General features: G+C 35.1%; 1 protein-coding gene and 1 long non-coding RNA gene across 2 annotated transcripts; both read right to left on the bottom strand.

Annotated features, from left to right (window-relative positions):
* Positions 1-946: 946 nt before the first annotated feature.
* LOC130215545 (uncharacterized) lies at positions 947-1,943 on the bottom strand. Its single transcript, XR_008835723.1, has 3 exons — positions 1,634-1,943; positions 1,499-1,549; positions 947-1,411 (listed from the first exon to the last, which is right to left on the bottom strand). It is a non-coding gene; the product is annotated as an uncharacterized LOC130215545 (long non-coding RNA).
* Positions 1,944-4,940: 2,997 nt separating this feature from the next.
* Positions 4,941-6,178, bottom strand: LOC130215542 (uncharacterized). Its single transcript, XM_056447367.1, has 3 exons — positions 5,811-6,178; positions 5,431-5,487; positions 4,941-5,218 (listed from the first exon to the last, which is right to left on the bottom strand). The coding sequence occupies exons 1-3, from the start codon at positions 6,172-6,174 to the stop codon at positions 4,956-4,958; spliced, it is 684 nt and encodes a 227-aa protein (XP_056303342.1). The 5' UTR covers positions 6,175-6,178; the 3' UTR covers positions 4,941-4,955.
* Between the last annotated feature and the right edge of the window lie 6,439 nt (positions 6,179-12,617).

Consider the following 12,617-nt stretch of genomic DNA (forward strand, 5'->3'; position numbering starts at 1 on the left):
ATGTGCGCATGCACGACTGAACAAATCACTTCCTGAGAGGATACATTATTCTCAAGTCACAAAAGATTCATTAAAAATGGAATGAACCAATCCATCACTAGAAGGCACTGAAAGCATGAAAAAAAAATACAATCAGGAGTTCTTTACAGTTCATAATAAACGTTGAATTTTGGGACTTTGTGTAAATGAATGACCGTCTTTATCAATCATCATATAAACATGAAGACAAAACATGAACAACTTTTTTATAAAAAAAAACATAAGTTAAATATAGTAGTAAAAAATTTTCCCAAACAATTGTTAACATTTTTTTAATGGTTTATTTATTAAGCAAACAATATAAGCAATAAAGGCTTGTAGGAAACACAAAGTATAAAATATTATACATTTTACATTATATTACAATATGACATTTTAATGACAAATACTGTTTTTTCCGTGAAAACTTGATCAATAAAATATTCATGACAATTATGTAACACTCATGACAAGTGATGTTTTATAAACAAATTTCGGGAGGAGCACGATCAGTCTTTGACGAGGCTAATTAATCACACAATCATTCTATTATCCAATCACCTTAAGAGCAAACCCCTATAAATAGTCAAACACGTTATACCTTCATTTTCTCTTGACTTCAGCGTCCCTCCACCACCCCAACTCCACACTATTAAACCAGATACCTATTTAAATCTGAGGGGGGAGCATTTTGGAATCGGGCTAGACACTGCGCTCGGACCCTATTTCTCTTTATCCTGATAAGGGGTATAACAGGATTTAGGGTGTTATCCTGAGCACAGAGCTCTCTCCCCGGACAGCACGCCAAATATGCATATTCTATTCAGTCAAATATCTGTGAGTGTATCATGTCTCGTGAATCATGTTTATGACAGACTTATGACAAGTTTTGCCATCTTGGTAGTCTAGATGTCATGACAGATAAAAACAGGTTGCAATGTATTTTTAATGTCAAGTTGTCATAACAAACAATGTCATCTTTTCATTTAAATGTCACAACTGAGCAAATGACACTTAATAACAGCTGTCATAAGCATTTATAAAATGTTTTTTACAATGACACACGTTAATCCAAAATGACAGCAGCAATCCAAAATGAAAGGCATCAAACTTTAACCGCACCTACAGTGTGTAAAGGCCATTTACCAGCTTCAATTACACCACTTTCAGTGCTTATAGTAACAGGTGGTTAAATACGTCCAAATCTGATAAAACAGTCAGGTACATGCTTATTAATTCAGCGTAACTGATTTATGCTAAACGCTTCAAACAGCACAAGCTCGTATGTGTCCAGATAATTATAGAAGCTTATAAAGCAGAAATATTTTTGGGTTAAAATATTGCATTGCATACAAACACTGATGCTGAAGATTTCTCCAATCAGATTCTTCATCTGTAGGAAAACAAGAAACCAGATAAAAAGATAGATCAGGATGGTTTAATCAAAGCAGGAGAAATGAAGACTCATTCAATATATTACCTCGTCTTCTGACTTTCTATAAAATCCCTGGCTGCTTTTTCTTCGTGTTTGCTATGGAAAAATAAATCACAGACAATTGAACACTACTTTTGTATAAGACTCATATTTTCTTTGTTATCTGTAGATAATACTTACCCTTTCTATTTCTCCATTTGATAAAGTAAATCAAACCACACACTGCACCAATCACCAGAACAGCCCCAATTATTATGCCTACAAGAACAGATGTATCTGGAACAGGTATAATAAAAAAAGCAATTATTAGCGTGAGCAAATCTAATATAAACTATTTATTTCTCTCACATCTTTACTTTAACCTTTACACCCCTCCTCTGACTGACACAGAGAGAGTCTGCATGTGTCGATGTGCCTGTGCAATAAAGGCCTGTGTGAAATTTCAAATGAGCAGGTATTGCAGTTGAAATGATTGTTTCAGTCAATGATGAAACACTAAGCAGCAATGGATGAATTTAATGTCAACATGGATGAAAGAAAAAGAAGTTGTGAGTTGGTTGATTTACTATATTATCCCAGTTTATTAGCTCAGACAGTCTAATGTTTAAGAATTGGCGTTGCACAAAAATGAGCAACAGGTATGTAAATGTTTAAATTGTTTATTAATTAGGCCTGGTTGTTCATGCAAGACAATTAATATCGTTTAAAATTGGTTTTAAATTCAAAAACGACTAAATATATGATTTTTAGCCATGGACGCATTAAAGGGCCCATAGTTTACCTCTTTTTTATGATTTAATATTAATATTATGGTTCTTCTGAGTGTGCCAGTTTAGGTTCAGTTTAAAACACAATTCAGATTTTTTATTATAATGTGTTAAAAAGTGTTATGTTGGGGGCGTGTCCACAGCTCGCTGATTTATGGGTGTGTTGCTTCACATGTAGATTAGTTTCGGCTTCCCACCAACGTAACAAGGGGGCGGGGCCATGAGCTCACCCGCTCTGCGTTTGCAACAGTCTGACAGGCAGACGGAGAAGGAGAGAGAGGATCACCATTCAGTCGTACATGTACGACTCTGACACAGACCAAGCAGAGAGTACAAAATCATTTGTGTCTTCGTACAGTTTTACAGCCAACTGTGTGCTAGTTTCAAGTGCCGAGCTTGTACACAGAAACTAATAACCACGCACACTGAATTAACTTTGACCGAGGCACCGGATGCGGCGCTCGAAGCCGCGACACGGCACACCAGACACTCTCTGTAGCGCGGCAGAGACATGAAGTGTCCCGAATCGTCGCGCCACGCATTTTTGAATTCTAAACATAGGTTTCTGCAGCGGTCCGTGGCGTCCAGCCGTCGACTTGAGTGTACCCTGATAGAAACCTATGTTAAGAATTCTAAAACGCATGCTAGTTAAGATCACAGGGAGCTTCTGGGATCGCGAGAAATGCAAATGGCTGAAGTATAAGGTAGACTCAATGAGAAGTACACATGTTTGCAAACCTACCTAAAGATACAACCAATAATTCTGATTAGAGCGATAATGTGGAGAATATTGCTCTTGTGTTGAGCCCAATGAGCCTTGCATCTAAAAATAGAGCTAGCGTGTTCCTTTAGTGATATCGCTTCGACTCACGCTGAAAATGGCGGATGTTAATCAACAAACTGAGGATATGATGACGCTCCTACGTAAAGTTGTGGTCGGTTTGAAAACCGCTCCAATTGGTCCACCGTTTTTTAAGTTGTTAAATTGAAAAAAAAGCACTGGGTGTGCTTGTATCACCCCAATATGACAGTCTATACATCATACATGCACATATGTCTGTCCAAACAGCTTGAAAAGTAGATTTTTTACCATAGGTGCCTTTTAAGGTAACAGACCAGACAATCACGTCCTCGAATGGTGTACAAATAACAAAAGAGTTAGCTCTTATAAATATCTAGGTATTTTGATTGATGAGACATCAGCCTTTGATTTTGAGAAGTTATTAATAAAAGCTTCGATTGAAATTAGGTTTCTTACACCAGTCAAAAAATTGTTTTCGTTACAAGGCCCATAAGAAATTAGTAGAGAGTACATTCTTGTCTATAATTGATTATGGTCATCATCTATATATGCATGCAGCAGCTACTCTACTTAGAAAACTAGATTCTGTTTATCACGCAACAATACGCTTTGTCACAGGTGCAGATTCACGAATGCATCATTGTATTTTGTACAATTCTTTGTATTATAAATAACCAATGCACCAGATTTGGTTCCTGCATTCGGTAAACAGTCCCAAGGGTATTGTCAAAACTTGGCAAATGTGCTTATTCCTTTTATACTCCTAGGGCTTGGATTGATTTGCAAAATCAGCTTAATCTTGACAGTTTTATAAGTCTTTTATGAATGGTGATTTTGTAGAATTGTTTTCTGTGAAACTTTGTGCAGCCGTATTGACCAGGTCTCATTGGAAGAAGAGATAGTACTGTCTTAATGTGATCTCCTGGCTAAATAAAGGAAATAAATAAATAAATACATAAAATAAATGATCAACATTTTAATATAATTATCTTACATATAAAACTAATTTTGATGATGTCTATCTGCAATTGAAATTGCAAAATAGTGATTCAGCATATGTAACAGGTATGAAAATTATCATTCACTTTAGTTATAGAATTACACAAAATATGTATTTTACCTTACGTGTTTATGAAGTATACCTGAGGTGTTTGTTAGTGTGCTTCTTCTCCTTTAAATTTCTAAGGGAGCTTACGTTGTTTAATTTCCTGTTTTGCACTCGCCTCTTCCCTTTCTGCACTGACTGCACATGGGAGAGGTGGGTGTCTGCTAAGCTCTAATTAATCCTAAATCATCTTTACTTTATAAATAACTTTTGAAGCTAGTTTTAATGTTTAAATATTATTTATACCTTTATTTTTCATATATATTTCATTATTTTTGTGTTTTCACTAAAATTGAGGTTTTGATGTATTTTTGTCTAACTGAAACATGTGAATGCTAAACGCATTGCACTTTCCCTTTAACAGAAAAGTTGTAAGGGCGAAGACACACTGTAAAAGCTGTGCTTTTGTTTATTATCAGTGAGTAAAGAGCCGTCACAACTGCAGATGTCCGTCTGGTTATTTCTCCATAAAACGAAGAAAACACAACGCAGAACTGGTTACACATACACAGTTCATAAAGTTTTTTTTAATTATTATTTTTCCATTTTAGGTTAGTTTGAAATTAAATTTGTTTAATCAACCTACATCTACATTTTCTTAGATTTTGTATCACCATAGTTCTTAAATGTATGTAAATGTAGGATTTAAATTGAAAACATTTCACCCCATTTTGAGTTCTACCCCAACTTCTCCAACCAAAGTTAGAGCCTTGTCTTTACAGATCTAATGTGGAGACATGAAAGGCACGGTCTTTGTTAAAATATAGGGATTACTCCAAATTGTTTGTTTATATAAATGTAGAATAACTGTTTACCATGTCAATATATTTAAACTATAATTAACTTTGGTGATTCAAAGTTGAATTCTTTAGAAATGACTATAATGTCTTGGTGATCAAAAAAACACTTGTAATTTTCATCAGTATTGAAAACAGATGTGATTTCTCCTTTTGTGTATAAATCAAATGTGTATTTTGACACGTGGTGCAACCCATTTGTAAAAATAATTTTAAGGTAAAAAAGAGAAAACATACTTATGTTGGAGACTGGCTTTTCTCCCGTTCTTGGTTTATTGGTTTCAGATGGAGAAGCTGGAAACACAAAATTAATTTTAATAGTGATAAACTCAATATAAAGGATCTTAAAGGACTGAAATGTTATGAAGCATTATACTAACAGCACATCAATATTAATCAGATTGAAATAAAGGACTAAAATATTATGAAGCGTTAAACTGTGTATTTTGACACATGGTGCAACCCATTTGTAAAAATAATTTTAAGGTAAAAAAGAGAAAACATACTTGTGTCGGAGACAGGCTTTTCTCCCGTTCTTTGTTTATTGCTTTTAGATTGAGAAGCTGGAAACACAAAATCAATTTTAATAGTGATAAACTCAATGTAAAGGATCTTAAGGGACTGAAATGTTATGAAGCATTATACTAACAGCACATCAATATTAATCAGATTGAAATAAGGACTAAAATATTATGAAGCGTTAAACTAACAGCATGTGAATAATAATCTGATAAAATACATGGGTTTTGTAGATTTGAACATCAATACACAGAGAATGAAAATTAATACAAGTTTAAATATCACAGTTTAAACAGTTCATATTTACGAATTATAAAATTAAAATTGTAAAAAAATAATTAAGGGTAAATGACATGGAAAAACTCACCAGTGACTACCACGTTGAATATTTTTATGATGTCATCACGATCAGTTATATTCAGGACTGCTTTGTTGTGACACGTGACTTCACCTATTCGATTGAGGGTTTCACTTTTGACTGATTTTTTGCTGTACTCTGCTTCATATCGTCCAGCGTGTTCAGGTCTGATGTCTTTGATGGTAAGTGATCCAGTGCTAACGTTACCATACAGCCTGCCGCTGAATATTCCTTTATTAACATCATAGTAACAGGTTGTGTTGACATCTCCATTAATCATAGCAATGCGGGTGCCATTAAAATACCACATCATTTCTTCATCTTTTGTTTTTTTAACACCACTAGGTAGCGTCACATTTTGTCCCTCTTTCATTGGCATTTCAACTTCATCAGCACCAACCACACCTGGAGACACAAATGAATAGTTAAAAGTGAGCACGATTTAAAAAGCCCATATTATGGGTTTTTGAAAATGCCTTTCCAGTGTCTTTCCTGTGTGAATAAATGTGTAAAATATGTTAACTGTTAATTCAATGTGATCAATTAATTTTTCGTTGGGTTTTTTTCTTCATCGGAACACATTTAACTGTCATAACTGCAGTATTTACACTCCTCCTTAAAATGTATAGCATATGTGATGGTAAGGGCTGCTTTTCGCTGTACTTCCTGACTATCCATGATGGAACTTGCAGGCATATGGACTTGTCCCTCACGCCTCATTTCTGTCGTCTGTTCCTAAGGTAAGCGGGCTGTGTGCACGTGAGCGATACACTTATTTAAATATGTCTGATGATAATACTATGTAGGCACATTTATACATACAGATTTAAAATTTTACAACAACCGTAAAGCAAACCAAAATGTATTTCCCACGTAAAAACAATCCAAAAGGCACATAGGTCTATACATATGTGTTTTTGCGTATTTATTTGTTCATAATATATAGCGTGGATTATAATATAATAAACCGAGAGAGTAAAAGTTTGTCATGGACCACATTTATCAAATTAAGCTTGATAAGTTGTCTGTAACAGGGATGTGCTGGCGTCACAGGCGAGCGCCCCGAGGGCAGTGTAGTCTGTTTATAGCCTAATATTAGCTTTTCAATTCTTGCATTTGCATTTGTTTTGTTTGTGTGAGGATTATCCGGCTGGACAAAATGTGTAAGTGTAATAATCAGTGTTTGAACACAGAGCTTATTATTTGCAATCATCAAAAAGCCTATGAGAAAATCCTATGGGGATTTTATCGAGGGAACCAGTTTTATGCTAGCAGCTGATTAGCCTACAAGGTGACGTCATAGTTCCTACACTCTATTGCTCCAACTGGAGGTAACCAAATATGAGCAAAAAGGCAGAGCGTGAGCAGAGCTACAGATGCCTGCTAGCATTTTGCCTAGACGGCTTTTCTTTGGGAGAAACGCTTAATACATCATTACCTGTGACTAGTTTGTGTTCTGACTATGGCTGCACGATTAATCGAAAAAAGATCACAATCTCGATTCGACCCTACACACTTTCCTAATTCAGCCTTTTCTACGATTTAGCCAATTATATTTTCAAGGTCAGGAGAGAAGCATAAAGGCAAATCTTCACAGCAACATTGACACCTTCAAATGGCATTAAAAGTGTCACATACTATACTTACAAGGTATAATTCACACAAAAATTTAATTTCTGTCTTCATGTAATGTATTTGCGGCCGCAAAATCACACGTGAGCTGACGAACTGTTTTTTTACTCTGTGTTTACTACCAAGATGCACGCATGACGCCTAATTTAGTGAACAGAACCTGCATAGGCTGTGAATAACAGGTAATAAAGTCATAAATAACGTTCAGTTTGTTGCACAGATCGATCGTTTGAGGGCCGCGCTGAAAGAATGATTTGAATGTGTGTTTTTTTAATCACAATGACAGCAGCCATGAGCCGCACTCGGAAGTGAAAGTGAAACCTGTGCACACATCATTTAAATGATCATATCGCATTTTAGATTTAAGATTACAACAAGCATTTGTTATGTTTTTTTCTTTCATGGCGAACACAAAGTGTTGTGCATGACAATAAATGTTTACTGTGTCAGTATAACAACCCTAGCCTATATAATGTTGAATATAATGCAAGAAGGAATCTGATAATGACAAAATTCTAATTTTACCAGTGAAAACAAATGGTCTAATAATGTTGTCAATGGCAGATGACAAGAACATGTCTTAAACATAATACATCAACTTCATAATGGTCAACATTTTACTGTGAATTAACAAACAGGACATACTGAAAGTCTGTTCAAGTCCACTATAATGACTATACAAAATTTAGCATTTTAAGCAACAGTAGACCTACACATAGGCCTATTATTAGAGTTGTTTTACCATATGTTTGAGAAATAACAGTAATAATAGGCTATTTGTATTAACCTTTATTTTACATTTACAGAATCATGAGGAAAATCGTGATCTTGATTTTAAGCTAAACAAAAATAGTGATTTACATTTTTGCCAGAATCGTGCAGCCCTAGTTCTGACCACATGTGCTTGGTTGTACACTATATCAATTAAGTGTTGAGTCTTTTAAAAACACTGTAGTAACACATTGTGCCACTAAACATTGTTCTTATGAGTTTTTTTACAGGAGGAAAACGTGCATTACTTCAAATATAGTCTGTGTAAGTAAATGCAAGGCTATTTATGAAATCCAGGCATAACACTGTATGACGTTTCAGATGACTGTTCTAGAGCCTAAAGAACAAAGAGACAAACTCAGTCCAGGAGGGCCGGTGTCCTGCAAAGTTTAGTTCCAACCCCAATCATACACACCTGGGCTAGCTAATCAAGCTCTTACTAGGCTTTCTAGAAACATCGTTGCAGGTGTGTTGAGGCAAGTTGGAGCTAAAATCTCCAGGGCCCGGTTTTTCAAAAGTAATACACCAGGATTTTGGATAACGGATTGGATCAATTCTTTAAAATGGGTTTTTCAAAAGAAAAAACTGATTGCATAATTGGATTAGATCACATAATCTATTCTTAGTTTTGATCCGGATCAAACCTTTAGTTTGGATTTTTCAGACCTTTTTTGTAGGATTTGGATCACTTTGATCCAAAAAAATCTGGATTAAACTGATTCCATCAGAAGGGTGGATTCAGCATGGATTTCATGCCCAAAATGTAATTGAAACTTTAAAAATGTATCAAATAATACTATATTTGGATCATGCAGTATCATACAAGATATCCTATTTATTCATAAGGTTTTAATTGTATTTGTTTATCCATCAGGCTTCAGTGATTAGGTAGGCTTTAACGTACAGAAAAGTAGAAAGAGTTTGGCCTCATAAAATAATCCCAAAAACAGCTGTCAAAATTGACCAAAAACAAACAATTTTATTCTGTCACTAATTGTGATATATTCATCACAATGGAAAATATTTTTCTTTTTAGAATATTTATTAGTGATGCATGCAATGATTACAGAATAACCAAAAAAAAAAAATACAAAGAATGGCAATCACTGATTTGTGAAACCACTTTCAACAATTGCAAAAAGAGACTGAAAGGGCAGAAGCACAGCTTCATCTGGCAGAGGAACAACAGGCTCTGACCAAACTGCAGCAAACCAAGGCCAGACTTGAGATCCGCCTCCTAAAGGCTACGCTCAGACAAGCTGGTCTCTCCACATAAGATGAGGAAGACTGAAATTATTGTGATGATTTAGTGTTGCTGAAATGTTCCTATCCGGATCAGATTGATCCAATCCGATGTTGCTTTAAAAAAACTGGCTCAAAAAGTAAGATGGATTACGTGATCACAGATCGCAAAAAAAGGATTAATAAATCTGGATCATTTTTATCCGGATTAAACCTTTTGAAAAAAACGGGCCCAGGACACCGGCCCTCCAGGACCGAGTTTGGACACCCCTGGCCTACAGCTAATCAATCTGTCAGATTCAGTAGTGCATTACAGCTTTTAAAGAACATTACAAATTATAAATTATTTTTAATTAAACAAATACATGTATAGATATGGTGTAGGATATAATTTCAGTCAGCTAAGAAATGGAGGCCACGTGAATGGTTTGTGTGAGCACAATAGGCCTCTTTCACACTTCCTGGTTCCGGTAAGCGAAACGGCGTTTCACAACATTCGGTTCCAATGGAACAGAGTATGATAGAATGGCAGAGTCGTCTCGTCACTGTTATTGCAGCGTTCCCGGCTGCTCCAGCTTAAAAAAACAACATCCTTACCTCAGTTTCCACGAAAAGACACAGGACAGGGGAAACCATGGGTGAAATTATTTAGACGGAATGAATGTCCTTCGTTTCAAGTGATATGCCAGAGTACGCTCATGTGCAGTATGCACTTCAAAGCGGAGATCATTATGTTTGACCAAATATTGGTGGTCTTAGTTTTATTTTGATGTAAAATTATTATATAGACAAAATTCCAGTTAAGTTATCTGCCTTCCACAAACAAGTGCTCCTATCAAGATCATTAATATATAAGCATAATTTCCCCCCACATTGGAATAATAGACAACTAATACAAATGCTATTTTTTTTACAACAAAATTAATTTGGTTAGTCAGTTTTATAATAAAGATGGTATACTTTTCTTACAATGAATTCCTTTCTCATCACAGTATCTCAATAACCCTGCAAGTTCTCAACTGTTATTGGTTCAATTCCTTTAGAGACCCATATGTTATTTAGTGGTATTAATCAAGACCATCGTCTTTTGATTTTACTAAATCTGTTGGCAAAACTTTACTTTTACAGTAAACACCAAGAGTAATAATAGAGCTTTTCCAACTCTTTTCCATAAAGAAATCACTACTGTTCCTTATATAAAGTTTTATTGGATGTCTTTATTAAAGGGTGACTTGATTTGCTGAAAAAAGTGTGGCTGTTACCACAGAAATATCAGGTTAGAAACAAAATTAAAGAAATATCCTATAAACTTCTCCACAGATTTTTTCCTGCAAAACATTATTTACAAAAATGTAAAAGTGGAATTGATGTAAATTGTATTTCTGTAATGAATACGAGGAGACGGTTTTACACTTCTTTTGAAATTGTACATACTCAGTCAAAAGGAAGAGCTGCAAAAGATTATTAACAATTTTCAGTGTTCAAAACCTCTTTTATCATTGTGGGAAAATGTACTTTTAGGCTTTACTGTCTAATTTACTAATAAGCAAGCAAATTTTAAGGTATTGATCACTGAAACATGCTTGTATATTACCAGCATCAGAGACTCTTTGAACAAGGAAGCCTACCCACTTTAAAAAATGTGACCTCTATAATGTATTTATTTAATTATTACATATGTACATTTTGTATATCTGTATTTGATTTATAATTACCCCCTGGCATGTATATTTTTTGTGTTGTAAAATGTTATTTGCTGTTCTTTAAATAAATAATAAAAACATTCAAAGCAGATGAACAAAATGAACTGGAACATAAACTAACTTTAACCTGAAGATTCAGAAACACACCCTATACGCTACAGACGGACTGTTTTGAAGATATTTGCTTTACAATTTAGTAATTAGTGGAAAACTGAAGTGCTTCAATAGAACCGTATTCAAACACAACAACAATTATCTTTATTTTTTCCGGCGAGTTGGAGCTAAATTATGTTTCCAGACTTGAGTAAACTTTACGAGCATTAAGCAACCTGTCATTATGGGGCTCCTCGTTCTTTCGCATTGACCGATAGCAACTCGCCTGTACAACGACATCGCTGTTCACTATATCTGACCCTGAATACAAAGGAAGGAGGGGGTTAGCACAGCTTACGGACAACTACTAACATAAAACTAATCCTGCTGGATGTTAAATAGTTATTTTTGCTAACGAATGGCTTGAGTTAGCAGATCTTATGCTGTTGGCTGCGCACCTTACTGTAACCTAACGTTGCAAACGCTTCGTGTAAGACACATTTTCTGCACAAATTCCTTTTAAATGCTGATTTATTTAGGCTACGTCAGTTCATTAACCAAGCGAACAACCTGTTCTTGTCCAAATTAAGGCTAAGTTGACAGTGAAAATGTCATCCAATGTCCCGAGGCTGTCATGTTTCTGCGACTGTTAGCGAAACCGGAATAAACTAAACAGTGCTTTGGAGGGCGCTTCCAGTATTCAATTCCGCTGTGAAAAAGGTCTATTAGGCTTTTTTATGGAACCAGGAATTTCGATGAATTTCAGTTTCAGTTACAGTACTTCCGTATTATCTTTACGAGGGAGAGCGTGATGTTTTTTTGCCTCGTGATTTGGACACTGGTCGCTTGTTTGCCTTCCGCTCTCACCAAGCAATCACCTCACTGATCATTTGAGACGCGAGCCTCTGCTCGTAGTTGTTTTGAACAGTCTGAATAAAAATTTTGACAGCATTTGCATCTATCTGGTTGTGACATTTATATATGTGATTTTTATTTTATTGCACGTTTTCATTTAAATATTTTAATCAAATCAATATGCTACGAAAAGATTAGCCTACAACTCATTTATAATGCAATCTTACTTTATTAATACAGGCTAGGCTATACCAAACGTAGCCAACTTGATGCAGTGTTTTGTGCTTCCTCTAAGTGGTACCGGAAAAGCTCTTGTCAGCTTAATGTTTATCTGAATGAACTACCACCTTAAAAACTATTTTCAAATATTTCATTCTAATAGACATTAGAAGCTGACTAAACCACAACTACGTCGTTTAAAATGGATTAAGAGAAACAGCAGATATATTGATGTAACAAAGTTTTATGTCCGATAATTTCTACACTACATGAGAACTAAAAGTAAGAAATAATACACAAT

The sequence above is a fragment of the Danio aesculapii genome, chromosome 22, assembly GCF_903798145.1.
Source record: "Danio aesculapii chromosome 22, fDanAes4.1, whole genome shotgun sequence".
NCBI lineage: Eukaryota > Metazoa > Chordata > Actinopteri > Cypriniformes > Danionidae > Danio > Danio aesculapii.

Excerpts from the sequence above, each read along its gene's own strand:
- LOC130215542 (XM_056447367.1), bottom strand. The coding sequence starts at position 6,174 with ATGAAAGAGGGACAAAATGTGACGCTACCTAGTGGTGTTAAAAAAACA. Across the intron at positions 5,488-5,810 it reads ATTCAACGTGGTAGTCACTG|CTTCTCAATCTAAAAGCAAT; the intron begins GTGAGTTTTTCC and ends TTGTGTTTCCAG. Across the intron at positions 5,219-5,430 it reads AAAGCCTGTCTCCGACACAA|CTTCTCCATCTGAAACCAAT; the intron begins GTATGTTTTCTC and ends TTGTGTTTCCAG.